Below are 27,353 nucleotides of genomic sequence, written 5' to 3'. Positions count from 1 at the left end.
GTGCCTGTGCGTCAACGTAATTGCAAGCCCACGTTTCTTGTAAGGAAGCAGCAGTGTAAAAGCGTGTTGCAGTGTAAAAGCTTACAGCACCTGGTATTCCCAGGCGGTCTCCCATCCAAGTACTAACCAGGCCCGACCCTGCTTAGCTTCCGAGATCAGACGAGATCGGGCGTGCTCAGGGTGGTGTGGCCGTAAGCCGACGGGCAGGTGACACAGACTCCTTTTATAGACCAGGCAAGGCCCCCTGCTCGTGGAGGGGCTCAAAAGGCAGCCTTCCGAACACACTGCACTTGAGCCTTTATCGCCACTACCTGCTACACTCTATTCCAGTATTAGGAAGCTACACCGAGATGGGTAAGCTGCTGTTGGTGCCGTCAGGTGCAGTTGTTGCTGAATCGATAGGAAATGACAGCCAGGTATGCCAGTGAAAAGGTCGAGTGTTTCCTCTCCAATGTGTGCTGGAGGTTGAAGTTGAACACAGCACAGCATTAACGAGCACCTGAGTCAAGGCATTGGACTCTGGGACTATCCATTTCCTGCACCATCAGCCAAAGAGTTGTGTCTGGGAACAGCCACCCAGTGCTGGGCAAGTACACCTCATACTTACCTGGCAGGGGAGATACCATGATCAAGAAGGTGGTTCACCCAGGGCGAGGCTCAGCCATTGCACTCTGGTTGTGCTGACCCCTGCAAATTCCCCAAACGTGGGAATCTTGACTGCATAATTTTTGCTAGTGGGGTACTGCGTCCGCGCTCTCCCCCGATGACGTAGTTGTAAGCAAAGGTCAGCCGCCCAAGGTTCCGCCTTGTGTGCCCATCTCCAGGCTTCTCACGTGCTCGCAGAGCGACATCCCCAGTCTTTCCAAGTTGCTGGGAATGGGATGGTTGTGGGTGTTGTCTTTTAGCTCTAAGGAAATGTCATGCTCCCTTTCCCGGCTCTTTGTAGGTAGAACTGGATTGTTGGAGATGGATCCATGGCCATCATGCCAAGGGTAAATACTAGTGATGGTGAGATGAAGCCTCATGAGGCATTGAACCACTTGAGCCAATTGGTTCGAGAAAGGGTTCATTTCTCGAAGCTTCATGTGCACACGAAACCACCTACTGGCCAAGTGTATAATCACAGGCAGCTGTATCTGAACCACATAATGTGTGATGAATTGAATTTTTGTGTCTGTTAGAAAGTCTTCCCAAAATGGTAATATCATAATATGGCAGGTTGTGCAATGTTTTTCTGAAAATGGCATGGGCGTAATCAGGCAGAGGACAGTGAAAGTGCTTGTGGAACTAGGAAAAGGGCACAGATTATGCTTGTGAAACTTGGACAATGATGAACCTCGCTGGCTCCATCCTATATCACCTATCCTACTCTCCTCCCTCTCCTAAATCTCTATCTCTCCCTAAACTCTCCAAACTATATAAACGCTGTCCAAACTCTAGTATCCAAACTCTCCAAACTATCCAAACTCTCAACAGACCGCAACTCTCCTTCAAAAACCCACATTTTGAATGCAGCCTATATAGGGGTCTATATAGCTGTAAAACCTCGCGCTAAATCTGAACCACTTCACGAAGTAATCACGTGGTACAGCCGGGCAGCGAGGCTTCGGACGTCATCATTTTTGGCTCCTCCCCTAAATGAAGCAAGCCTCGATACGCGCATCGCGGAAACGCCCCCTCCCCTACTCGGCACACGCTTCGAAGCCTCGAAACGGAACGTCACATCACTAGGCGAAAGACTTGAGCATTTTGAAGAAAAACCAGAGTCACCATAGCCCCTCTCCTTGAGAGCAGCCAAGGAGTCTATCCGCCAGAGTCACCACAGTCTCGGCTGGCCCGGCCGGCCACCTTGGGACAGCCTTTCTTCAACGTTTTTGGTTTGCCGGCCAATCAACCGCCCTCATTTGACTGCATGTTTGGAAGCGCATTCTTACCGTTGGTTGTGTGCTGCAGTTTTCTATCAACCGCTGAGGCTGTGGCACATTCCTCGCTCACGGGGGACACCTCCAAGGTTTAGTGGTAGATGTGAGTGCATGAGCAAAGCAGCTCTGTGTCACACCGAGCAGTACAAACTGCCGGGCCGTTTCCCAACTCCTCCGGGCTTCTGAAATGGTGAGCTGCTCCTGGCATCGCTTCAATATCAGGTCAATGTACAGGAGTGGACGGAGCAAGCGCTAAAGTATTAACCCTTGGCATGATGGCCATGGATCCATCTCCAACAATCCAGTTCTACCTACAAAGAGCCGGGAAAGGGAGCATGACATTTCCTTAGAGCTAAAAGACAACACCCACAACCATCCCATTCCCAGCAACTTGGAAAGACTGGGGATGTCGCTCTGCGAGCACGTGAGAAGCCTGGAGATGGGCACACAAGGCGGAACCTTGGGCGGCTGACCTTTGCTTACAACTACGTCATCGGGGGAGAGCGCGGACGCAGTACCCCACTAGCAAAAATTATGCAGTCAAGATTCCCACGTTTGGGGAATTTGCAGGGGTCAGCACAACCAGAGTGCAATGGCTGAGCCTCGCCCTGGGTGAACCACCTTCTTGATCATGGTATCTCCCCTGCCAGGTAAGTATGAGGTGTACTTGCCCAGCACTGGGTGGCTGTTCCCAGACACAGCTCTTTGGCTGATGGTGCAGGAAATGGATAGTCCCAGAGTCCAATGCCTTGACTCAGGTGCTCGTTAATGCTGTGCTGTGTTCAACTTCAACCTCCAGCACACATTGGAGAGGAAACACTCGACCTTTTCACTTGCATACCTGGCTGTCATTTCCTATCGATTCAGCAACAACTGCACCTGACCGCACCAACAGCAGCTTACCCATCTCGGTGTAGCTTCCAAATACTGGAATAGAGTGTAGCAGGTAGTGGCGATAAAGGCTCAAGTGCAGTGTGTTCGGAAGGCTGACTTTTGAGCCCCTCCACGAGCAGGGGGCCTTGCCTGGTCTATAAAAGGAGTCTGTGTCACCTGCCCGTCGGCTTACGGCCACACCACCCTGAGCACGCCCGATCTCGTCTGATCTCGGAAGCTAAGCAGGGTCGGGCCTGGTTAGTACTTGGAAGGGAGACCGCCTGGGAATACCAGGTGCTGTAAGCTTTTACACTGCAGCACGCTTTTACACTGCTGCTTCCTTACAAGAAACGTGGGCTTGCAATTACGTTGACGCACGGGCACACGTTAATGTCCTTCCAGTTTCAGCCTTGCTTTGGTTTTCACAGAAAAAAAGAGAACGGTGCACCGTTCCTGGTGGCACTGCAATACCAGGTCAATGCAAGGAGTGAAGAGAGCAAGCCCAAGGTTTCACCGCCCAATGCTCAAAAATGCATTTAATATTTAATCCCCATATAGAGGACATATCAGATATCAAACTGATAAGAACAGATACTACACTTGATCTTAGCCAAAAGGCCGAGAAGCGATGGCCCACCAGTGTCTGGGGCTAACTCAAGATCTTGGCGCACAAGTTACTTGTTGTGGTGCCGTGTTTCTGAAGTGCGCATAACAAAGGCTGCTGCTGCTCACCTCCACCCCCAGGTGATCTAAGTGCACCTCTGAGCCGTGACGGACAGCTGCTTGACATTTGACACACTCAAAGGGCGCAGACATACAGCAAAGCCCACCAAAAATAACTTAAACTCTTGGACGTTCCTCTCCACGGAAGTCTTTAGTAAAAGGCGAAAGACTTGAGCATTTTGAAGAAAAACCAGAGTCAACATAGCCCCTCTCCTTGAGAGCAGCCAAGGAGTCTATCCGCCAGAGTCACCACAGTCTCGGTCGGCCCGGCCGGCCACCTTGGGACAGCCTTTCTTCAACGTTTTTGGTTTGCCGGCCAATCAACCGCCCACATTTGACTGCATGTTTGGAAGCGCATTCTTACCGTTGGTTGTGTGCTGCAGTTTTCTATCAACCGCTGAGGCTGTGGCACATTCCTCACTCACGGGGGACACCTCCAAGGTTTAGTGGTAGATGTGAGTGCATGAGCAAAGCAGCTCTGTGTCACACCGAGCAGTACAAACTGCCGGGCCGTTTCCCAACTCCTCCGGGCTTCTGAAATGGTGAGCTGCTCCTGGCATCGCTTCAATATCAGGTCAATGTACAGGAGTGGACGGAGCAAGCGCCAAAGTATTAACCCTTGGCATGATGGCCATGGATCCATCTCCAACAATCCAGTTCTACCTACAAAGAGCCGGGAAAGGGAGCATGACATTTCCTTAGAGCTAAAAGACAACACCCACAACCATCCCATTCCCAGCAACTTGGAAAGACTGGGGACTTCGCTCTGCGAGCACGTGAGAAGCCTGGAGATGGGCACACAAGGCGGAACCTTGGGCGGCTGACCTTTGCTTACAACTACGTCATCGGGGGAGAGCGCGGACGCAGTACCCCACTAGCAAAAAATATGCAGTCAAGATTCCCACGTTTGGGGAATTTGCTGGGGTCAGCACAACCAGAGTGCAATGGCTGAGCCTCGCCCTGGGTGAACCACCTTCTTGATCATGGTATCTCCCCTGCCCGGTAAGTATGAGGTGTACTTGCCCAGCACTGGGTGGCTGTTCCCAGACACAGCTCTTTGGCTGATGGTGCAGGAAATGGATAGTCCCAGAGTCCAATGCCTTGACTCAGGTGCTCGTTAATGCTGTGCTGTGTTCAACTTCAACCTCCAGCACACATTGGAGAGGAAACACTCGACCTTTTCACTGGCATACCTGGCTGTCATTTCCAATCGATTCAGCAACAACTGCACCTGACGGCACCAACAGCAGCTTACCCATCTCGGTGTAGCTTCCTAATACTGGAATAGAGTGTAGCAGGTAGTGGCGATAAAGGCTCAAGTGCAGTGTGTTCGGAAGGCTGACTTTTGAGCCCCTCCACGAGCAGGGGGCCTTGCCTGGTCTATAAAAGGAGTCTGTGTCACCTGCCCGTCGGCTTACGGCCACACCACCCTGAGCACGCCCGATCTCGTCTGATCTCGGAAGCTAAGCAGGGTCGGGCCTGGTTAGTACTTGGAAGGGAGACCGCCTGGGAATACCAGGTGCTGTAAGCTTTTACACTGCAGCACGCTTTTACACTGCTGCTTCCTTACAAGAAACGTGGGCTTGCAATTACGTTGACGCACGGGCACACGTTAATGTCCTTCCAGTTTCAGCCTTGCTTTGGTTTTCACAGAAAAAAAGAGAACGGTGCACCGTTCCTGGTGGCACTGCAATACCAGGTCAATGCAAGGAGTGAAGAGAGCAAGCCCAAGGTTTCACCGCCCAATGCTCAAAAATGCATTTAATATTTAATCCCCATATAGAGGACATATCAGATATTAAACTGATAAGAACAGATACTACACTTGATCTTAGCCAAAAGGCCGAGAAGCGATGGCCCACCAGTGTCTGGGGCCAACTCAAGATCTTGGCGCACAAGTTACTTGTTGTGGTGCCGTGTTTCTGAAGTGCGCATAACAAAGGCTGCTGCTGCTCACCTCCACCCCCAGGTGATCTAAGTGCACCTCTGAGCCGTGACGGACAGCTGCTTGACATTTGACACACTCAAAGGGCGCAGCCATACAGCAAAGCCCACCAAAAATAACTTAAACTCTCGGACGTTCCTCTCCACGGAAGTCTTTAGTAAAAGGCGAAAGACTTGTGCATTTTGAAGAAAAACCAGAGTCGACATAGCCCCTCTCCTTGAGAGCAGCCAAGGAGTCTATCCGCCAGAGTCACCACAGTCTCGGTCGGCCCGGCCGGCCACCTTGGGACAGCCTTTCTTCAACGTTTTTGGTTTGCCGGCCAATCAACCACCCATATTTGACTGCATGTTTGGAAGCGCATTCTTACTGTTGGTTGTGTGCTGCAGTTTTCTATCAATCGCTGAGGCTGTGGCACATTCCTCGCTCCCGGGCACACCTCCAAGGTTTAGTGGTAGATGTGAGTGCATGAGCAAAGCAGCTCTGTGTCACACCGAGCAGTACAAACTGCCGGGCCGTTTCCCAGCTCCTCCGGGCTTCTGAAATGGTGAGCTGCTCCTGGCATCGCTTCAATATCAGCTCAATGTACAGGAGTGGACGGAACAAGCGCCAAAGTATTAACCCTTGGCATGATGGCCATGGATCCATCTCCAACAATCCAGTTCTCCTACAAAGAGCCGGGAAAGGGAGCATGACATTTCCTTAGAGCTAAAAGACAACACCCACAACCATCCCATTCCCAGCAACTTGGAAAGACAGGGGATGTCGCTCTGCGAGCACGTGAGAAGCCTGGAGATGGGCACACAAGGCGGAACTTTGGGCGGCTGACCTTTGCTTACAACTACGTCATCGGGGGAGAGCGCGGACGCAGTACCCCACCAGCAAAAATTATGCAGTCAAGATTCCCACGTTTGGGGAATTTGCAGGGGTCAGCACAACCAGAGTGCAATGGCTGAGCCTCGCCCTGGGTGAACCACCTTCTTGATCATGGTATCTCCCCTGCCCGGTAAGTATGAGGTGTACTTGCCCAGCACTGGGTGGCTGTTCCCAGACACAGCTCTTTGGCTGATGGTGCAGGAAATGGATAGTCCCAGAGTCCAATGCCTTGACTCAGGTGCTCGTTAATGCTGTGCTGTGTTCAACTTCAACCTCCAGCACACATTGGAGAGGAAACACTCGACCTTTTCACTGGCATACCTGGCTGTCATTTCCAATCGATTCAGCAACAACTGCACCTGACGGCACCAACAGCAGCTTACCCATCTCGGTGTAGCTTCCTAATACTGGAATAGAGTGTAGCAGGTAGTGGCGATAAAGGCTCAAGTTCAGTGTGTTCGGAAGGCTGCCTTTTGAGCCCCTCCACGAGCAGGGGGCCTTGCCTGGTCTATAAAAGGAGTCTGTGTCACCTGCCCGTCGGCTTACGGCCACACCACCCTGAGCACGCCCGATCTCGTCTGATCTCGGAAGCTAAGCAGGGTCGGGCCTGGTTAGTACTTGGAAGGGAGACCGCCTGGGAATACCAGGTGCTGTAAGCTTTTACACTGCAGCACGCTTTTACACTGCAGCACGCTTTTACACTGCTGCTTCCTTACAAGAAACGTGGGCTTGCAATTACGTTGACGCACGGGCACACGTTAATGTCCTTCCAGTTTCAGCCTTGCTTTGGTTTTCACAGAAAAAAAGAGAACGGTGCACCGTTCCTGGTGGCACTGCAATACCAGGTCAATGCAAGGAGTGAAGAGAGCAAGCCCAAGGTTTCACCGCCCAATGCTCAAAAATGCATTTAATATTTAATCCCCATATAGAGGACATATCAGATATTAAACTGATAAGAACAGATACTACACTTGATCTTAGCCAAAAGGCCGAGAAGCGATGGCCCACCAGTGTCTGGGGCCAACTCAAGATCTTGGCGCACAAGTTACTTGTTGTGGTGCCGTGTTTCTGAAGTGCGCATAACAAAGGCTGCTGCTGCTCACCTCCACCCCCAGGTGATCTAAGTGCACCTCTGAGCCGTGACGGACAGCTGCTTGACATTTGACACACTCAAAGGGCGCAGCCATACAGCAAAGCCCACCAAAAATAACTTAAACTCTCGGACGTTCCTCTCCACGGAAGTCTTTAGTAAAAGGCGAAAGACTTGTGCATTTTGAAGAAAAACCAGAGTCGACATAGCCCCTCTCCTTGAGAGCAGCCAAGGAGTCTATCCGCCGGAGTCACCACAGTCTCGGTCGGCCCGGCCGGCCACCTTGGGACAGCCTTTCTTCAACGTTTTTGGTTTGCCGGCCAATCAACCACCCATATTTGACTGCATGTTTGGAAGCGCATTCTTACTGTTGGTTGTGTGCTGCAGTTTTCTATCAATCGCTGAGGCTGTGGCACATTCCTCGCTCCCGGGCACACCTCCAAGGTTTAGTGGTAGATGTGAGTGCATGAGCAAAGCAGCTCTGTGTCACACCGAGCAGTACAAACTGCCGGGCCGTTTCCCAGCTCCTCCGGGCTTCTGAAATGGTGAGCTGCTCCTGGCATCGCTTCAATATCAGCTCAATGTACAGGAGTGGACGGAACAAGCGCCAAAGTATTAACCCTTGGCATGATGGCCATGGATCCATCTCCAACAATCCAGTTCTCCTACAAAGAGCCGGGAAAGGGAGCATGACATTTCCTTAGAGCTAAAAGACAACACCCACAACCATCCCATTCCCAGCAACTTGGAAAGACAGGGGATGTCGCTCTGCGAGCACGTGAGAAGCCTGGAGATGGGCACACAAGGCGGAACTTTGGGCGGCTGACCTTTGCTTACAACTACGTCATCGGGGGAGAGCGCGGACGCAGTACCCCACCAGCAAAAATTATGCAGTCAAGATTCCCACGTTTGGGGAATTTGCAGGGATCAGCACAACCAGAGTGCAATGGCTGAGCCTCGCCCTGGGTGAACCACCTTCTTGATCATGGTGTCTCCCCTGCCAGGTAAGTATGAGGTGAACTTGCCCAGCACTGGGTGGCTGTTCCCAGACACAGCTCTTTGGCCGATGGTGCAGGAAATGGATAGTCCCAGAGTCCAATGCCTTGACTCAGGTGCTCGTTAATGCTGTGCTGTGTTCAACTTCAACCTCCAGCACACATTGGAGAGGAAACACTCGACCTTTTCACTGGCATACCTGGCTGTCATTTCCTATAGATTCAGCAACAACTGGACCTGACCGCACCAACAGCAGCTTACCCATCTCGGTGTAGCTTCCAAATACTGGAATAGAGTGTAGCAGGTAGTGGCGATAAAGGCTCAAGTGCAGTGTGTTCGGAAGGCTGACTTTTGAGCCCCTCCACGAGCAGGGGGCCTTGCCTGGTCTATAAATGGAGTCTGTGTCACCTGCCCGTCGGCTTACGGCCACACCACCCTGAGCACGTCTGATCTCGGGAGCTAAGCAGGGTCGAGCCTGGTTAGTACTTGGATGGGAGACCGCCTAGGAATACCAGGTGCTGTAAGCTTTTACACTGCAGCACGCTTTACACTGCTGCTTCCTTACAAGAAACGTGGGCTTGCAATTACGTTGACGCACGGGCACACATTAATGTCCTTCCAGTTTCAGCCTTGCTTTGTTTTTCACAGAAAAAAAAAGAGAACGGTGCACCGTTCCTGGTGGCACTGCAATACCAGGTCAATGCAAGGAGTGAAGAGAGCAAGCCCCAGGCTTCACCGCCCAATGCTCAAAAATGCATTTAATATTTAATCCCCATATAGAGGACATATCAGATATTAAACTGATAAGAACAGATACTACACTTGATCTTAGCCAAAAGCAGTGCCGGCCCTGAGTAATTTGGTGCCCTAGGCAAGATTTTAGCTGGTGCCCCCTTGCATCGCTGCAGTCAATTTCACAATCAACTTTCATACAATCACACAGAAACTGCATGTGTGTACTCAAGATTTTATTTCTTTGAGTAAAAAATATCACACCAAATAAGGCAAACATATTAAGCCGAACACTGCACACGAAAACAAGTGACATAAAATGAATTAAAAATACAATTTAAATATAGTATTGCACAAAATAATAAATTATGAAACCAGTGCAGACATAACAACACACACTATTGCACACAGTATAAGAAAAAAAAATGAGAGACCTCTTGATTCACCGGGCTGTGCAGAGGTAGACGGGACAGGAGTACCTGATGCTGTGTCACTGGGCTGTGCAGAGGTAGACAGGACAGCAGCACCTGATGCTGTGTCACTCGGGGTGGTACTGAAATATTTTAAAAGTGCATCTGAAGAGAGAAGAGAAGTATATGTATGTGATGACTGCATGTTAATAAAAAAAACAGATGCTTGGTGTGCTATACATGAGACTAACATAGACTAATAATGAAAATGTGATGAGATTCATTCAACTTTATTGTCATTGCAATGCAATTCAGTCTAACCACAGTGCAAAAACCAGTATATGCATATATAGCCTATGAATGATATGGGAAAGCTAAGGTATGAAATATTAACTGTCATACACTTTAACTGCACTTTAACACTGATGTAAACTTTAACCAACATAAACTGTGACACATAAAACCAAAGGCTTACAACCACCCTATTACAAAGGGGATGGACAACTAAAAGCCTTTTAGCTGACATACAAGCAGGAAAGACCTGTAAAATAACACCTGAACAGGCCTAACGTTAAGTTTCCAAACGTCCCTGATGAATTTAAGGTGTAGTAACATTAACACACGTCAACTCAGCTATTTATTGATTATTAAACAATGTTGCTATTGTCCGAAGTAAGCTAGCAAGCTAACACTCTGCTCCAACAACGGTAACTACAATGCATTGAACTATTAATTTCATGCACTTCATCACATTGACATTACTGTACCTCTATCTTTTTCACGTTTTTCTTCCTCTTCTTTCCTTCTTTTCCTTCCTTGGGCGCCAGATGGCTTCAGTCTTTTGGACATAATTTCGATACAGTGTCATTAATCTTTTTCTTCGTCTCTGGGTCACGGTCCGGTCAGATTCAGGCAGCTGGCCTCTTGACCCCGCCCCCCTCACCTCTGTGAGCAACGGCTCGTTTCACCCAGAAAAAAGGCTTCTGCATTATTTAATAGTCTTTGCTATGACTTTATGTTGCTGTGGGCTTATATAATATTTCGAATATATATATATAGTATATATTTTTATTTTTTTTTATTTTTTTTTTTCCCCGTTTTCGGCGCCCCCTACGGATGACGGCGCCCCTAGCATTTGCCTATACTGCCTATGCCCAGGGCCGGCTCTGCCCAAAAGGCCGAGAAGCAATGGCCCACAAGTGTCTGGGGCCAACTCAAATTCTTGGCACACAAGTTACTTGTTGTGGTGCCATGTTTGTAAGTGTGCATAGCAAACGCTGCTGCTGATCACCTCCGCCCCAAGGTAATCTAAGTGCACCTCTGAGTCTTGAATCAAGACTCATGATAGACAGCTGCTTGACATTTGACACACTCAAAGGCGCAGCCATACAGCAAAGCCCACCAAAAATCACTTAAACTCTTGAACGTTCCTCTCCACGGAAATCTTTAGTAAAAGGGCGAAAGACTTGTGCATTTTGAAGAAAAACCAGAGTCAACATAGCTCCTCTCCTTGAGAGCAGCCAAGGAGTTTATCCGCCGGAGTCAACGCAGTCTCGGTCGGCCCGGCCGGCCACCATGGGACAGCCTTTCTTCAATGTTTTTGGTTTGTCGGCCATTAAACCGCCCACATTTGACTGCATGTTTGGAAGCGCATTCTTACTGTTGGTTGTGTGCTGCAGTTTTCTATCGATCGCTGAGGCTGTGGCACATTTGAAGCGGCAGCTTCAGCAGCAGACTCAGGAAGACAAAGACTCAGGAAGACAAAGACAAAGGAGTCTAAACCGGAGTCTAACAATGAGGCTAATGAGGCCAAGTACCTGGCTGCAATTGTTTTTCTAACTTTCACATATGTGCACTTTTTCCATTCCTGTTTATGTTTCCTCTCGCAGATATTACAAACCTCACATTCACTCACAGCATCACCGTAATCTATCCTCACTTATATATCCCACCCGCTCCTCACACATCCAACACCTTGTTGCAGGGGGCCTGTGTGCCAGTCAGCTACACGCAAGACTGAGTTCATCTCTGGCTTTGCTACTGAGCAATGCCTGGACTTCCTTGCTCTCACTGAGACTTGGATACTACCCTCCAGCACAGCCACCCCTGTGGCTCTCTCCTCCACCCACTCTTTCTCCCACACACCCAGATCCACTGGAAGAGGTGGTGAGACAGGTCTGCTCATCAACCCCAACTGGACTTTCACTCTTTACCCACTGCCACACTTCTCTTCACAGTCATTTGAATGTCATGCTGTAACTATAACTCACCTAGTAAAACTAATCATTGTTCTCGTCTACCGTCCACCAGGCCCATTGGGACACTTCTTGGAGGAACTGATGTCCTCCTTTCAAACAACGCAGAAAATGGCCCACCACTTGTTCTTCTTGGCGACTTCAACATCCAGTCAGAGAAGTCATCCGATCTACTTATTTTAATTTCCTCTCTTTCTCTCTCACTTGCTCCTTCTCCACCAACTCAAAAAGCTGGCAACCACCTTGACCTAATTTTCACCAGAAACTGCTCCACCTCTAACCTCAAGGTAACTCTACTTCATGTCTCTGGTCATTTCTTCATATCCTACTCTCTCCCACTCTCCCAATCTGATGATCTCATCTCATCAGATATTGCACTTGTCCGTCTTAACATTCGATCTCTCTCCCCCTCCTCTCTGTCCTCAACTGTTCTATCAGCACTTCCTTCAGCTGACTCCTTCTCCCTCATGCATCCCTCTCTTGTTTACATGTTGCACAACATCCAAAGGATACGACCTCTTCTAACCCAGAAGGCAGCACAGGTTCTGGCCCAGCCTCTTGTCATCTCACGCTTGGACTACTGCAACTCCCTCCTGGCTGGTCTCCCTGCGTGTTCCATATGACCTCTGCAACTCATCCAGAATGCAGCAGCTCGACTGGTCTTCAACTTACCAAAATTCTCCCACACTACACCGCTCCTCCACTCCCTTCACTGGCTTCCTATAGCTGTTCGCATCCGCTTCAAGACTCGATCCATGCTACAAACGGATCCGGTCCAGCCTATTTCACCATTCAAGTGCCACAACTGCAACAACAATCAACTTTCTACTGAGACAGACAAACCCAACTTAAAGGGTTTTTTCGATCAGTTTGATCAAACCTTAATTATTTTGGAAGATTATTTGTTCTTTATTCAATACATATTTGATACTTGCTCTGCTTTCCTTTTCCAGATCAACGCTGAGTTTATGCGAATTACAACAGTTCCCTTGGAGACAAAGTTCTTGGCGCAGTTGGACAAGCACATGTCCAAACTGCTGGATGTCATCAGGAGCAAGGGAGGACGTGTGCAAGAACAGACCAAGAGGACCTTGCAGGTTTTAGATGAGGTATCTATGTATAAGTTGGTTATCAGTGGGATCCATAGTTGAATAGTTGGTGTGTGTGTGTGTGCTGTGTGTGCTTTTAATAAGTTGTAACTGTTCTCACTCAGACTGTGGACATCACAATAAGAAGAGAGTGCATCCTTAAATCTTTGATGATCTACCTGGGTGAACCTGTTCATCACCTCATCAAAGAATACCAGGTAAGGGCATCTCTCTCACTAACACAGACAACATCCACACACCCGTTATTGTTGAGATGCAGCATAGCACTGTATATTTTAATAAACATTCATTTGATTTGTGACTATTTAAATGTTATGGCTGGGTTAGTTTTAGTTTTTTTTTATTTTGAAACTGAGAGCTCTTGCTTCTGTTATTTATCCAGTAAAATGTCCAGTGTTTAAGAAATGGGGAGACAAACTGTAGTGCCCCAAAAAATTGCTTTCGTCAAGATTTAGTTTGAGCCCTTTTCTCAACCATTTCAGAACTTTCAATCTTCATGTACATCTTTTACTCTAATCTCCACCACTTCAGGCATTTTTTAAATAATTTCATGTCATTCAACGTCCTTTAAATCCTTCCAATCAGCTATTGCTTCTGCTATGTTAACGTTACTTCAGCAATCTTCAACTGTTGCACTTAAACATGCCTTTTCAACATATCAGCTGCTTTGAGCACTTTGAAAACCATTCATCTTTCAAATTAAAAGTTTTACTTTTTAGCTATAGCATCAGCATTTTCAGCAATGCCTCAGCAGTTTCTTCAGTGGATTCAGCATTGCTTCAACAATGGTGTTCATTGTTGAACATGCATTGTCTTCAGGAAATGCTCCTTCTAGTTGTCCTCATTTGTTGTTTTTTGTGTTATGCAGGAAAATGAAGCTGACGAACTGGAGCAGGCAACGATGGCTATCGTTGTCAGTGGACAAGAGGACATTAAAATAGTCATCGATGGAATAGAGGTCCTGAAAGAGGTGCCCACAACTGCTGCGGCTGTTGCAATGTTCTTCGGGCTCACCTACGCACTCAAACTAAAATATCCGAAAAATTTGCAGCACACCCTTGAATTTGTGCAAAAAGTCCTGATGGAGCTTGGTGGAAAAAATATGTCCCCAAAAGTTCATAGGCTGAGCACCCTGCTTTACAACCCAGAGTAGGCAGAGTTGAATTCAACTCACTCGCCTGATTTTGTTTTCCCATTGCTGAGAACAATTTATAATGTTTCTACAACCAAGACTTTGTACCCTTTTGAGGTTGGTGTTCGGAGTTTGCACTTGCATGACAGCATTTCCACTGCAATATTGACAAAAGTTTCTGCCCAAGTTATCACAGGCACGAGTGGGCAGTGTGCTGAAAACTGGAGAGTGACTGCATTTGCACTGCAGTGTTTGCACAGATTTTTGAATGTCAGATTTTTTAGCCCAAGAGAGGGCCAGGAGCTACCTCACATGTTTGCATTGAATTAAGGAGATTCACACAAATCATCTGACAACACTTTATTTTAAGGAATAATACCTGTATTACGTTCCATTTTGAAATAGGACAATTTTCTGATTTTGTTTTTAGGAGCATTTTCTGTTACTATTAGTAACTTATTTTAGTCAGTATTTAATTTACATTTTCAAGCGAACAAACTGCATGTATGGTACATTTGGTTCTCGCTGAACAGAAACAGACATTTCTTGGTTGCTCTTTGTATTTGAGAAGGACTGTTCTAAAGGACTATGTTTAACTATTTTGGGGAAGCAATACAGTTATTGAAAAATGTTTTATTCAACAATAAAAAATGTGTTGAAAAGGAATGTTTTCTGAGTATTTAAATCAAAGTGTATTAAAAGTAATTCTATATACATTAAATGATGACAACTTAAGAAAAACAGTTTGCTTCCACTTTCAAAAGTCATTTGCATGGATTTAAAGTATTCAGGTTTAATGAAGTGGATTATTTACATCAAGTAATAAAACCAATGTAATTATTTTAATTTTGGAAAACTTAAATAATTGGTTTGCTTCACCTTCAGAAATTGGTTTACAAGTTAATTATTTCAGGTAAAACAAAATTAATTATTTACATTCATGTCAATGCTATAATATTAGGTGTGACAGATTACTTCAATTTTTTTAAGTTGAGCCAATGTTTCATTTTTTTCAGTGTGCTCCTGGTCTCTCTCTCTCTTCTGTCTCTACCTCATCTCCCTCTTGTCCTTTCTCTCCCCCCTTTCTGTCCCCCACCTCTCCTCTGTCTACCATTTTCCTTTCACACCAACCGGTCAGGGGAAGAGGGCCGCACATCTCTGAGCCTGGTTCTGTCAGAGATTTCTTCCTGTTAAGAAGGAGTTTTTTCTTTCCCTCTAACTTTGCGCAGGGACACCGCTGAAAATAACTAGAACTGAAAATAACTAGTACCGCAAGCGGTGAATGAACGGGAGATGAGCTAGAGGACTCGCGGCGACGTGGCCACACGGAGAGTCGCGAGCTCTCAAGCTCAAACCCGTTCAGAGCCGCTTGCGCTACTAGTTTATACTTTCATTAATTTTTCAGCTTCTTAAATGTAAAACAAAAACAATCTCTCACCTGGGTGGAAACAGCATCAGCAGGATAAGCGAATAATGAGGACAATAAAGCTCCTTCAGGTAAATGTTTTGGTACTTTGTTATCCCTGAATTAATGGATTCACTAATCAATGCATCTGTATGATAAATATTACAGCACCTCGGGATTTTTTTTTTGGGATTTCAAATGATATTGTACAACAACAATATTTCTTATTTTCACCATCTGACAACACTTCATCTGTAGCTGAGATGGAAACAGGGTCGTCAGATCAAGAGGTACAGACATGTCAGGAGGATGCTGCTCCAATGGACAACACAGGTGGACAGCAGGGTGCCACATGGAAAATCCTTGCATTCACCAGGGGCCGCGTTATTGGTTGTATGCGCACCAAGTTTAACATTAAATGGGACCATGCGTCTGGGTGTTGAGTCTTTTCCTCGCCAAATATGAAGGTGAGGAAAAGACTTTACTTGATAAGATTGATGTTATATGCTGTGCTCTGACCAACATGTGCCCAAGTGTTGTTCTGAAGCTACCTTACACACCTTACAAAAAGGGCTGAGCTACAGTCAAAAAGTGTCAACCATATTAAAGTTTAAAGACCGATTGTGGTTCAGGTCAAATAGGATTCAGAGTCAGATTCCGATTTGTCGTAGTCGTAGTCGTCAATCCAGTCAGGATGAGAATATAAGTCAGTGAGCTTGTAATTGGGAAGGGTGGAAAAATTCATCATTTGGACAGACTTATCAATTGCACTTTTCAGAGTCATCATAATCACTTTTTAACATGTGGAAATGAGCATTTCATGGGTTGTACACTCAAAGGGCCAGCCCTTTGTGTGTATTCCACAGTACAAAGGACTGGGTGAGGTATAATCTGTCAAATATTAGCCTCATGAATGAACTTTTCAGGCAAAATAATGACACAACAGGACAAGAACACGAGACACTGCGAGTTGGGCTAGCTACGGTAAGTAAAGACATTAAAGACCTTAAAGAGGTATGACACAGAGTAACCACACTAAAAGACAAACTGAAAAAGGAAATTTAAGAAGAAATGATCAATCTACAACAAGAGATTGAGCGTAAACTAACTAACTAACTAACTAATTTAATAATTTAAATGAACTACAGACACAGAAGGGGAATCTTGACCCTTAACCCTTAACAACATACTAATACGTCATACTACATGTGACGTCGACAGACTGTCTGCAACTGATTGGCAGAGTGTCCGCACTGGAAGAGTCGAGTGGCGTACTTCAGTTCATTGACTGTGGTACAGGGAGTCTGCACTCCAGTCATGCAGAAAGATTCTGTGAACACATTTTTTTTAACCCCTTTTGGATTTTTTTGTGGATATCTTTGGCTGTGTTGATGTAAATTGCTTGAAATTTGGAGTAGATGAAGTCAATTTTTATGTAATATAAATCTACCAGTCAAGGAATATCAACATTTTTCATTATCATATAACAAACAGCAGGCCATTTCAATCAATATCTGAAGCTAAAATGATTTGGGTGTATTTTAGGGATATCATAGTATGGTGTGAATGTAGGTTTAGGAATGAATGTGTGTGTGTGTGTGCAACTCCAGACACTTTTTTTTCTCACATCAAGTTCAAATCGACATGATACACAGGCACCTACACCTACAAAGAGGCTCATACACACTCATACATTCACTCCTTTGAGTAAAAAAAAAAACAGGCATCTTGAGGGACTTCAAAGGCTTGCCCTCTATGTGAACCCAAACAAAAGTCTGGTTTTGTTTACACAGGTGCAATTACAGGTAAACATCATGTTTCACTTTGTTTTGGGCTCAATTCATCCTGACTGTCAAAGACACAGCCTCAGACGCTCAGAAGTCCTCGACCTCATCAACATCAGTCACAATGTACTGAAAAAGAAAAAGGTTAAGTAATTTATCAAAACTGACCCTAAGCCTATCATATTATAGTGATTACATGTAAAAATAATAACATCAAATCAAACATAAGGTAGATGTTTTGTATGACCTGTGTGATCATCCGTTTCTGATGAAGTTTAAAATCCATAATTTGTATTAGTAGTTTATGATTTCACTTTCACTGAACTCAGTACCACTTATACTTCATATACTAGTAGTATGGAGTACTTTTACTGTATACGTTTTGGAGGAATATAGGGTCAAAGTTCACTTTTTGTAACAAACAATAGGGTAATAATTTTTGATGAAGTATAAAATCCTTATTTTTTATCAGTAGTTTATGATTTTACGTTCACTGGACTCAGTACCTCTTGTACTTCATATGCTAGTAATATGAAGTACTTTTAATGTATACTTTTGGAGTAACATGGACTCCCTTCACTCCTTTTTTTCAATTTTACGTAAACTGCAATAACCAAGCAGTTTTATTTCTGGTTTTCAAAATAAAGTCCTATTGGAAGCGATTACAACATACTGAAAAACAAATGTTCAAATTATATGTCAATTTAATTTATTATATAACAATTATATCACATTATAGTGATTACATGTAAAATACGTGTTGAATATTTTCTAGATTCTGTCATTTTTCAGCTTCTTATATGTGAATATTTTTTAGTTTCTGTAATTTTTCATCTTCTTAAATGTGAATATTTTGTAGTTTCTGTCATTTTTCAGCTTCTTAAATGTGAATATTTTTGACTTTCGTTTGCAATTACAGATAAACACAATACACTTTGTTTGGGGCTCAATTCATCCTGACGGTCAAGACACAGCCTGAGACACTGAAGCGCACAACCTCATCAACCATCAGTTACAATGTACTGATTATATATTAATTATATATCAAAACTTACCCTAACCCTATCATATTATAGTGATTACATGTAAAATAATTACATCAAATCAAGCATAAGGTAGATGTATTGTATGACTTTTGTAATCATCCTTTTTAATTATAAAATGTATTCATATATTAGTAGTATGGAGTACTTTTACAGTATACTTATTGAGTAATCCTGGGTCAAATTTCCCTTCTTTTTTTTTTACACTTGAACAATGATAAAAACGTTCTTCTTGGTGCCAGTGATTTTATTGTGCAAGAAACACTGTGAATCTGTGAATATAGTAGAGAAGACGTTCATGAATAACCATCAATAATCTGTGTGGCGCTGTCTTACTGTGTACTTCTAGTGGCAGTCACTCATTCATCATCCTCACACTGACACCTACTGGCGAGAAACGGAATTTTTTTGCTGTTTTTTTTTTTACAGATGACCAAGGCCTTTGAAATGATATAAGCAAGAAAAATAATGGGGGGCGTACTTCATATACTAGTAGTATGAAATACTTTTACTGTATATGTTTTGGAGGAATATAGGGTCATAACAGGATAATCATTTTTTGGCCATCAGGCAACTGTAATTCCACAGTATTGTGTTGTCAGCTGCCTAAATTATGTAAAATCCGATTAATGCTATGCTATTTATTCAAATCAAGTCTCTAACACAACAAAATGTGTGATAAATGAAGGGCTCTGAATACTTTTCAGATGCACTGTATTGATACATGATTTTCTTCACACATTTTGAATTTGAAAATGCTCAGTGGGACCTGAGGAAGTGGACCTGAGGTTTTGCCAATCCTCACAGCAGGCTCCCTGCTAAGTGAAATTCTTTTTTGTGTTTGGGATACAACTGCTCAAATGGATCAAATACCTGAAACTGTGTGAGAATTCCAATTGTGGGAAAAAGAAATGCAAATAATTTCATGACCACTGTCTTATATAATCTAGTAACATGTATTGATATAGACACACAGGAGCTATATGCACAACCGCCCACACCTGAAAAAAAAACACTGAAAAATACATACCCACACACACATCATATATGGTGTTGAGAGAAATAATGTTTAGAACCACTTTTAAATAACCTTGTTGATGCTGTCTCTGTGTATCCTGAAAGTTTTTCTTGCACATACAGTGATAAAAGATAAAATTCTCCTCCATGGTCCACCCTCACTTGGTCCCAAAGGCCATAGGTCTCAACAGCATTCCTGCTTAAGCAATGAAAAGGGAAATAAAAGATAAAAAGAAATTAACCGGCTCATTCTGTCATGAGGCCTTGTCTCAAATTCCACATCCTATCACAAGTTCATAAGACATATTTTAACATCAGGGGGTAGAGTGGCTCAGTGGTTAAGACCAGTACTCTGTGTGCGAAAGACACCATGGTCTTAATGGTCGCAAGTTCGACTCCACCCCTGGCTGATTGTACTCAATTCTATTGTTAGTCCCTTTGGATAAAAGTGTCTGCTAAATGACATGTAATGTAAAACTTTGATGGGTTCATCAACTGGCTGCTGCTTCACAGTATGTATCCTTTCATTTATAAGACCACCTAAATACATAAAATACAATACAAACTTTTTTTTCTAAAACTTTAACCCATGTCATGCTTCATTAGAAAATGTAGAAAAAGGATTTAACTACAAAAAAATCCAACAGGGAAAAGACTTTCAAGTGACCTAAACATTGTTCAAACCAGGCAGTCCATTCCAAGTTGGTTCCTTTCTCTCTCACACACACACACGCTGTCTCACACACACACACACACACACACACATTTTGGGAGGCAGGTTCTCATAAGATTAACTTTTAACTCGCATTAGATTAACTTTTTACTAGGAGCACAGTAGCCCCTAACTGAACATTTTAGGAGAGCAAGCAAAACATTTAGGGGCGCACACCTTAAATTGACTTGCAAAGCAAATATTCATATTTCCTCTCATTTTCAGTGTATTACTGATCAATACTTTGATAATAATTACATGTCATTTAGCAGACGCTTTTATCCAAAGCGACTTACAGTAAGTGCATTTAAACATTTGGGTACAAATAAGAGCTAGAAGTAAGTAAGAGCTTCAAGTAAACCAAACTATGAAGTGCTAGTCATAAGTGCGATGTATACGTTTTTTTTTTTGTCGTCGTCATCGTCTTAGTCGAGGTAGAGTCGGAAGAAATGTGTTTTTAGTCGGCGGCGGAAGATGTGGAGGCTTTCCGCTGTCCGGATGTCGATGGGGAGCTCGTTCCACCATTTGGGAGCGAGGACAGTGAACAGTCTCGAGTTCTGCGAATACTTTTGCGATCCTCTCAGTGAGGGGGCAGCGAGCTGTTTAGTATTCTAAGTGAATTTTATTGTGCACTTGTTTATTGAAGAATAAAAGGTGGATTGCCTTCTCCGGGTAGGGAATGACTCCTTGCCCCAGGTGAAGGAGTTCAAGTATCTCGGGGTCTCGGGGTTCACGAGTGAGGGGACGAGGGAGCCGGAGATGGGCCGGAGAATCGGAGCGGCTGGTGCGGTACTGCATTCGCTTTACCGCACAGTTGTGACGAAAAGGGAGCTGAGCTGGAAGGCAAAGCTCTCGATCTACCGGTCAGTCTTCGTTCCTATCCTCACCTATGGTCATGAAGGTTGGGTCATGACCGAAAGAACGAGATCGCGGGTACAAGCGGCCGAAATGGGATTCCTCAGGAGAGTGGCTGGCTTTTCCCTTAGAGATAGGGTGAGAAGCTCGGTCATCCGGGGGGAGCTCGGAGTAGAACCGCTGCTCCTTCATGTTGAAAGGAGCCAGTTGAGGTGGTTCGGGCATCTGGTGAGGATGCCTCCTGGGCGCCTCCCGAGGGAGGTATATCAGGCACGTCCAGCTGGGAGGAGGCCTCGGGGTAGACCTGGGACAAGGTGGAGAGATTACATCTCCACTCTGGCCTGGGAACGCCTCGGGATCCCTCAGTCGGAGCTGGTTAATGCGGCTCAGGAAAAGGAAGTTTGGGTAACCCTAACCCTTGCTGAAACTGCTGCCCCCGCGGCCCGGCCCCGGATAAGCGGAGGATGATGATGATGATGATGATGATGACTTGTTTATTGAAGAATAAGATCACAAAAGAGACATCAAGTGTACAGAAAATACAATCACTCTCATTACAGTACAATTATTAACTAGTGCTTGAAGTGGCCCGGTACTGTCCAGTTCACAGAACCAGCACTTTTATTTCCGTACAGGCACTTCTCACAAGATGCCGGTAATCTCTTGAGATAATCAGTCCAATTCATGATTATGGTCCAGAGCAATAATGTCTCAGGGTACACTATGTGACGTTCACCTGTTCTCACAAAAGTCTAGTGTTTATTCATTGAGTTTAGAGTTTTTATTTTCTATCTAATCTCTATCTGGAAGATAGACCATCATCATGCTTCAAAAGCAGAGTTAGCTCATCCACACACTCATACTTTCTGATATAATAAAAATAAACATGCCTGCCTGGGGAGCCGCCGATCCTGTGGTCCCGCTGGCACGACTCGTTCGAGCCACAGCTTGGGGAGCGAGGGGCAACGGATCTTCGGGGTTAGGGGTTAGGGTTAGGGGTTAGGCCTTGATGTCGCAGGAAGGCAGAGCGCCACAGCACGTCGGCCCTGTGGTAACTGTGGTTCTTCCTCTCACCCCACACGCGCACCGACCTGTCCAGCCACAGGACAGAGATGCCAACGCTGTGGTAGACTGAACCCCTTCTCCAGAGTGTGCCGCTCTGTGCCCACCTCTACAAACCCCCGACCTCGTCTGTCCCGCCCGTCCAGCCCATCCACGATCCACTCTGTTGGCTCCAGCGTAAAGGCATTTAAGTGGTGCACTGTGGAGCTGGATGATGTGTGCCTGCCACTGTTGTTGGACACTGCGGCCTCTAGGTCTCTGCTCAGCGAGTCCACAGTCCGGCAGCTCTATCCCCAACAAACTATCAGGGCGGGCGCAGAGGAGCTGTACAGTTATGGCCACACTAAGATCGGCATGGTGGGCCCCGTTACCTTCTCTGTGCTCTACGGCTCGAAATCCCTGCCACCATTCACCTTCCAGGTGTCCCACCATGATGCCAACCTCCTTGGGTTTGATCTGTTCTGCGCCTTGGGCTTCTCTGATACCAGACAAATATCCACTACCTACGATGGAGGAGCTGTCTCAGTTCCATGGCTCCACGGTCTTCTCCAAACTTGATCTTCGCCAGGGCTACTTGCAGGTTCCCCTACACCCTGACAGCCGCAACCTCACTGCCTTTGTGTCGCACATGGGGTCTTCCGCTACACCCGCATGCCCTTCGGTCTCAGCGCCGCCCCCAGCTGCTTTCAGAAGATCATGGCCACCATCTTTGCTGGTATCTCGGGTGTGGTCGTGTACCTGGATGACATCGTGGTGCATGGGGAGACAGCTGCAACACATGACGACCGCCTTTCCAGAGTGCTCAATGTGCTCGCTCGCCACAACCTCACGGTGAATGGGGAGAAGTGCATCTTTGCAGTGCCTGTCATCGAGTTTGTGGGGTTCCGTCTAACTGCTTCTGGCCTCAGCCCACTCCACTCAAACGTCGATGCCATCCTGCGCCTGCCTGAGCCCTCCTGCCCTGCACAGCTATCATCATTCCTGGGTATGACTGCCTTCTATCTGCGCTTCCTTCCCTGCTACTCCGAAACCACTGCACCGCTGCACGCCCTCCTCAAACAGGATGCAGCTTGGTCTTGGACCCTGCTTGCTCTACCGCAGTCTCTAGGCTCAAATCGCAGCTCACTTCCCCACCGGTGCTCGCCCACTTTGATTTACAGAGCCCCACATTTGTGACCTGTGATGCCTCTAATGCTGCAGTTGGCGCTGTTCTGTCTAAACTTCAGCAAGGGGGCGAACGCCCAGTGGCGTTTGCTTCAAGGTCACTCACTCCAGCTGAGCAGAAGTACTCTGTTGGTGAGAGGGAAGCGCTGGCTTGTGTCTGGGCATGTGAACGGTGGCATATGTACCTGTACGGACGTCATTTCACGCTGTGGACCACCAGGCCCTAACAGCCCTGCTGGCCACGACGGGATCGGGACACAAGCCACTGCGCCTCTACCGGTGGTCTGAGAGGTTGCAGGCATACAATTTCACCACACAGTTCACGCCTGGTCGGGACAACGTTGTGGCGGACCTGCTCTCCAGAGTCAAGCTTAAGACTGTTGGAGGCGTTGCTCAGGACCCTTCAGAGCCGGAGATTGTCCTCATGCTGCACACGCCCCTCCAAGGAGATAGGCCTTCCCCCACCTCCGCCGCCGCAGCCCCTGCCGTGGCCACCAACACCGTGGCCACCAACACCGTGGACCCACATCCAGGTGGACATCTGCGGTGAACTTCACGGCGTCCCTCAGCACCAACGCTTCCTCCTGGTGGCCTACGACCTTCACTCTAAGTGGCCTGAGGTGCTGCCCACAGGTTCCGTCACTGCCAGTGTGGTCACCGGTTTCCTCTCTTCTCTATTTGCCCATTGGGGTGTGCCCGATACCGTCACGACTGATAATGGGCCCCAGTTCATCTCGGCCGATTTATCTTCCTTCCTGGCGGGGAGGGGAATTAAACACATTAAGACGGCCTTTTACCACCCACAGGCCAATGGTGGCATGGAGCGGTTCAACCAGACCCTCAAGAATGGACTCAGAGCACACCTAGCAGGCGGCCTCCCATTCTTATCAGCACTACAGAGCACCCTGCTTCATTACAGGGCTACGTCGCACACCACGACGGGCAGTTCTCCAGCCATCCTGATGCTGGGACGTGAAATGCAGCTTCCCCTGGATCGCCTACGTCCTCGGAAGGGTGACATTCCAGCAGCACCCTCACTACGCAGGAGAGTGGCAGAGCAGCAGCGTTGCTTGAAGCAGCGTTTTGACAGGAAGCATCGGGTGAAGGGCCTTTCACTTGGTGTGTTAGATTGGGTCCGGATCCGTCGACCCAGTCGGTCCCATAAGCTATTTTCATTCTGATCTGCACCACAGCAAATCACAGCACAGCTGGGACCAGCGACCTTTCGCCTGGCTGATGGTTCACGCTGGCACGCCAGCCGTCTTAGACAGGTGAAACCACCGTCCACCTCTGACCAAGAAGCTGTGGCTGACCATGGGCACACGTTTCCGAGCTGGGACTTCCTGGGAGACCACCCTGAGGTCCCAGTTGGGCAACCGCCCGAAGCGGAATTACCAGCTGAACCTCTACAGCCCAACCTCCGCACATTCCGGGTCCGCCGGAGGCGTCTTTACCTCAGGGACTATGATACTGGGGGGTATTCCATCAAGCAGGCTAAAGGCAAAGCCAAGCTTAAATGGCCAAGTCTGGCTAATATGAGTGAGAGTTCGGTTCCATCAAAGAGGCTGAGATTAGCCCCAACTCAGTAACCATGGAAACTATGGAAACTGAGCCTCAACCCTGTTCCACCAAGGTGGCTAATTATGCTGCCGGGCAAACCTGGTCTGTAGCAGGCTAAAAGTGAAGCTTAGCACCATCTATGATCAAAGAATGTCCAATAGACAGAAACAGAGACACACAACTGTCATGGAATGATAAAATAATATGTAAAATATAAAATATATAATAAAATGTATTAAAGAAATTATTTAAACTAATAATTATATATTATCTATAAGTACATTAAAGAACACTATCACCAAAATAAAATATAATAAAAAATAAGACACAAATAAATACAAAATTAAAATAATTAGCAAAAAAATATAATAAAAGGAAATCGTCATTCTTTTGATGAAACAAGGGTTAGGGCCTCCGATTGATAGGAGATAGATGATTGATTTGCTGTCACCTGCATTCACTTACTGTAATAGGGGTCCTCGTCTCCATTGAATTGCTTGATTTGCTGAATGATTCTAGATAAATAATAACTTTTTTACAATCAATAGATCTGTCATATGATTATTTCCTATAAAATGATAACCAACATTGCATTTCTTCATGTAATAATCTACCATCAATTGTATGATAAATGTGATGAGTCATGTAAAATACTTTGATTCAATGTAGCCTATTATTATCAAAAATGTAGGCAAGGCTACTTTATATAGCACATTTTAGCAAAAGGTGATTCAAAGTGCTAAAATGAAAATACAACAATTCAACATATAGCATCTGGGACAAAATACAGAAGTAGCACAAATACAGCATGTAAAAATGACAGGCTTAAATGAAAAGGATATCAATTCTATACAATTGGCCATGCAGGAAATAAATGAAAGCTATCCCATCGATTTGCATAACAATCAGTTGATAAATGTGATGAATATCACTTTCTAACATTACTACTAGGGCTGCCAAATGATAAAATATGGAGAATTTCACATAAATTGCAGTGAAACAATAATGCTATTTTAATTATGTTCATATGAATGTTACTTATTAGGGCTGTCTTTTTGTTCTTTGAGGATTTTCCTTTAAATTGTAGGGATTTGGTTGCATTAATAGGTCCACATCAGATATCAGTTTAAAACAAAAACCATCAAGAAATCAATTGGTAGATTATTGTCTACATATATGTTGTCCCTTTGATGGAGGATTTATATAACATGATGATGCTGAAATACTTCATTTTCATTGTCACTTACGCATTCAGCCTGTCGCCAATATTTTGCCACACCACATCCCTCGCTTTATTGATTGCCATGGTATTGCCCTTCTTTGGGATTATGTGGCTGTAATCCTCATATACCTCCATGAGGAGGGTTTGCTCCACTGCGGAGAACATCTCTGCACGTTCTTTTCCCTTGCTTTTTGGCATTTTTCACAGTTTCCGCGCTCGACTAGAATGGGCTTTTTATTTTCCCTGTGGGCGTGCACAAGTTGAGGCTTAACAGTTGAGGCTTGACTAAGCGTCAAGTGGAGCCAGTTGATTTCACTTGATGGAACGGCTTGGAGCTAGATTGGGAGATGGAGCTTAGTCAAGCTTCAAGCTTACACCTAAGTCTGGCAATTCTTAGCTACGTTGATGGAATACCCCCCTGGTTGAAAAAGACTAAACAAAAAAAAAGCTAGTGCATTGCCTGTTATGTGGCAGAATAATCCACAAGGCTTTGTTCAGGTTAGGGTTAGGGTTCAGGTTGTTTTTGTGTGTGTTCTTCTGAAGGGGGGGGGGGGGGTAACTGTACCATACGGTTGTACTTGATAGGTTGGCAAAGTCACATGAGTGTGACGTCATAATAGAGAGACGCCTGGAGTTTGTTATGACTGCAGGTTATAAATAAATCTCCATGAGCACACAGTCGTGTATGTGAATTTGTGGACATAACATCCCCATGAAAATATTATGCTGTATGTCATCTTATATTATTTTGACTGTAATCAATTTTACAATCATTCATGCCTACGGTGGTCATTATTAGAGGTTTGATAATATTCTACAATATTATTGCATTATTTTGTCAACATGAGGTGTTAAAGGCTCCAGAAAAAAAAAAAAAATGAATGCTGCCATTGTGAAAGGTTAAGTGTTAAGAAACCGGTAAAGATCCAAAAACAGCCTGAATGTGCACACAAAAAGACACCAATAAAAAAACACATCCAAAGAGTGAAATCATTGCAAAATCAAACTGTGACGGGGTCCTTGGTGACACCCTCCGGAATGATATGGCTTAGTCGAGTTGTTACATTCAAAAGAAGTTTATTTTCACCGTACCCCAAAGAACCAATGACGAAAAACAAAAATATTTCCAAAGTAACAAAAGAAAAAAAAATAGATGAGAACCAAACAAACAAACAAAATCAACCCAAACTATTTACAGAGCTTTTGGTGCTGAACAGAGTTCCTCTTTAACTCCTGCACCGTCTGACTGCAGCAAATAACAAAAAACAGCAATATTCTTTCTCGTTTTACCTACACTGTACCACATGTCACCAACTCTCTCCCACACTCAACAGGCTCAAAATGGTTGCCTTATAAATGTTATGCCCCTCCCACTGGGCGTTTTACAAAATAATACCTTCTAATTCGCCACCTCAGTCAGGTGGTCACTTTCCCGCCAAGAGCCCTATTTCTCCCCCGAGATAGCTACG

At 45.5% G+C, this 27,353-nt stretch overlaps 1 protein-coding gene, 16 non-coding genes and 2 pseudogenes across 17 annotated transcripts; 6 read left to right on the top strand and 13 right to left on the bottom strand.

Moving 5' to 3' along the window:
- Nucleotides 1-78: 78 nt before the first annotated feature.
- LOC131453522 (5S ribosomal RNA) lies at nucleotides 79-197 on the bottom strand. The gene has a single exon (XR_009238242.1). It is a non-coding gene; the product is annotated as a 5S ribosomal RNA (ribosomal RNA).
- Nucleotides 198-599: 402 nt separating this feature from the next.
- LOC131453317 (U1 spliceosomal RNA) lies at nucleotides 600-763 on the top strand. The gene has a single exon (XR_009238042.1). It is a non-coding gene; the product is annotated as a U1 spliceosomal RNA (small nuclear RNA).
- A 1,653-nt stretch (nucleotides 764-2,416) lies between these two features.
- Nucleotides 2,417-2,580, bottom strand: LOC131453315 (U1 spliceosomal RNA). Its single transcript, XR_009238041.1, has one exon. It is a non-coding gene; the product is annotated as a U1 spliceosomal RNA (small nuclear RNA).
- A 402-nt stretch (nucleotides 2,581-2,982) lies between these two features.
- LOC131453301 (5S ribosomal RNA) lies at nucleotides 2,983-3,101 on the top strand. The gene has a single exon (XR_009238034.1). It is a non-coding gene; the product is annotated as a 5S ribosomal RNA (ribosomal RNA).
- A 131-nt stretch (nucleotides 3,102-3,232) lies between these two features.
- LOC131453478 (U2 spliceosomal RNA) lies at nucleotides 3,233-3,425 on the bottom strand. Its single transcript, XR_009238199.1, has one exon. It is a non-coding gene; the product is annotated as a U2 spliceosomal RNA (small nuclear RNA).
- A 180-nt stretch (nucleotides 3,426-3,605) lies between these two features.
- Nucleotides 3,606-3,717, bottom strand: LOC131453527 (U5 spliceosomal RNA). Its single transcript, XR_009238246.1, has one exon. It is a non-coding gene; the product is annotated as a U5 spliceosomal RNA (small nuclear RNA).
- A 647-nt stretch (nucleotides 3,718-4,364) lies between these two features.
- Nucleotides 4,365-4,528, bottom strand: LOC131453416 (U1 spliceosomal RNA). The gene has a single exon (XR_009238140.1). It is a non-coding gene; the product is annotated as a U1 spliceosomal RNA (small nuclear RNA).
- Nucleotides 4,529-4,930: 402 nt separating this feature from the next.
- Nucleotides 4,931-5,049, top strand: LOC131453300 (5S ribosomal RNA). The gene has a single exon (XR_009238033.1). It is a non-coding gene; the product is annotated as a 5S ribosomal RNA (ribosomal RNA).
- A 131-nt stretch (nucleotides 5,050-5,180) lies between these two features.
- On the bottom strand, nucleotides 5,181-5,373 carry LOC131453421 (U2 spliceosomal RNA). Its single transcript, XR_009238144.1, has one exon. It is a non-coding gene; the product is annotated as a U2 spliceosomal RNA (small nuclear RNA).
- A 179-nt stretch (nucleotides 5,374-5,552) lies between these two features.
- LOC131453526 (U5 spliceosomal RNA) lies at nucleotides 5,553-5,665 on the bottom strand. Its single transcript, XR_009238245.1, has one exon. It is a non-coding gene; the product is annotated as a U5 spliceosomal RNA (small nuclear RNA).
- A 645-nt stretch (nucleotides 5,666-6,310) lies between these two features.
- On the bottom strand, nucleotides 6,311-6,474 carry LOC131453410 (U1 spliceosomal RNA). Its single transcript, XR_009238134.1, has one exon. It is a non-coding gene; the product is annotated as a U1 spliceosomal RNA (small nuclear RNA).
- A 402-nt stretch (nucleotides 6,475-6,876) lies between these two features.
- On the top strand, nucleotides 6,877-6,995 carry LOC131453299 (5S ribosomal RNA). The gene has a single exon (XR_009238032.1). It is a non-coding gene; the product is annotated as a 5S ribosomal RNA (ribosomal RNA).
- Nucleotides 6,996-7,144: 149 nt separating this feature from the next.
- On the bottom strand, nucleotides 7,145-7,337 carry LOC131453420 (U2 spliceosomal RNA). Its single transcript, XR_009238143.1, has one exon. It is a non-coding gene; the product is annotated as a U2 spliceosomal RNA (small nuclear RNA).
- Nucleotides 7,338-7,516: 179 nt separating this feature from the next.
- LOC131453525 (U5 spliceosomal RNA) lies at nucleotides 7,517-7,629 on the bottom strand. Its single transcript, XR_009238244.1, has one exon. It is a non-coding gene; the product is annotated as a U5 spliceosomal RNA (small nuclear RNA).
- A 645-nt stretch (nucleotides 7,630-8,274) lies between these two features.
- LOC131453399 (U1 spliceosomal RNA) lies at nucleotides 8,275-8,438 on the bottom strand. Its single transcript, XR_009238123.1, has one exon. It is a non-coding gene; the product is annotated as a U1 spliceosomal RNA (small nuclear RNA).
- A 402-nt stretch (nucleotides 8,439-8,840) lies between these two features.
- On the top strand, nucleotides 8,841-8,949 carry LOC131453313 (5S ribosomal RNA; annotated as a pseudogene).
- Nucleotides 8,950-9,081: 132 nt separating this feature from the next.
- Nucleotides 9,082-9,282, bottom strand: LOC131453524 (U2 spliceosomal RNA; annotated as a pseudogene).
- A 1,663-nt stretch (nucleotides 9,283-10,945) lies between these two features.
- LOC131453613 (U5 spliceosomal RNA) lies at nucleotides 10,946-11,059 on the bottom strand. The gene has a single exon (XR_009238328.1). It is a non-coding gene; the product is annotated as a U5 spliceosomal RNA (small nuclear RNA).
- Nucleotides 11,060-11,946: 887 nt separating this feature from the next.
- Nucleotides 11,947-14,663, top strand: LOC131453265 (uncharacterized). The gene is made up of 3 exons (XM_058622454.1): nucleotides 11,947-12,928; nucleotides 13,033-13,125; nucleotides 13,797-14,663. Exons 1-3 carry the CDS (start codon nucleotides 12,575-12,577, stop codon nucleotides 14,079-14,081), a joined length of 732 nt encoding a protein of 243 aa, XP_058478437.1. The 5' UTR covers nucleotides 11,947-12,574; the 3' UTR covers nucleotides 14,082-14,663.
- Nucleotides 14,664-27,353: the final 12,690 nt, after the last annotated feature.

This window comes from Solea solea, unplaced genomic scaffold, assembly GCF_958295425.1.
Source record: "Solea solea unplaced genomic scaffold, fSolSol10.1 scaffold_35, whole genome shotgun sequence".
Lineage (NCBI taxonomy): Eukaryota > Metazoa > Chordata > Actinopteri > Pleuronectiformes > Soleidae > Solea > Solea solea.
The sequence above is the reverse complement of the archived record's forward strand: the minus strand, read 5'-3'. Positions and strand labels throughout refer to the sequence as shown.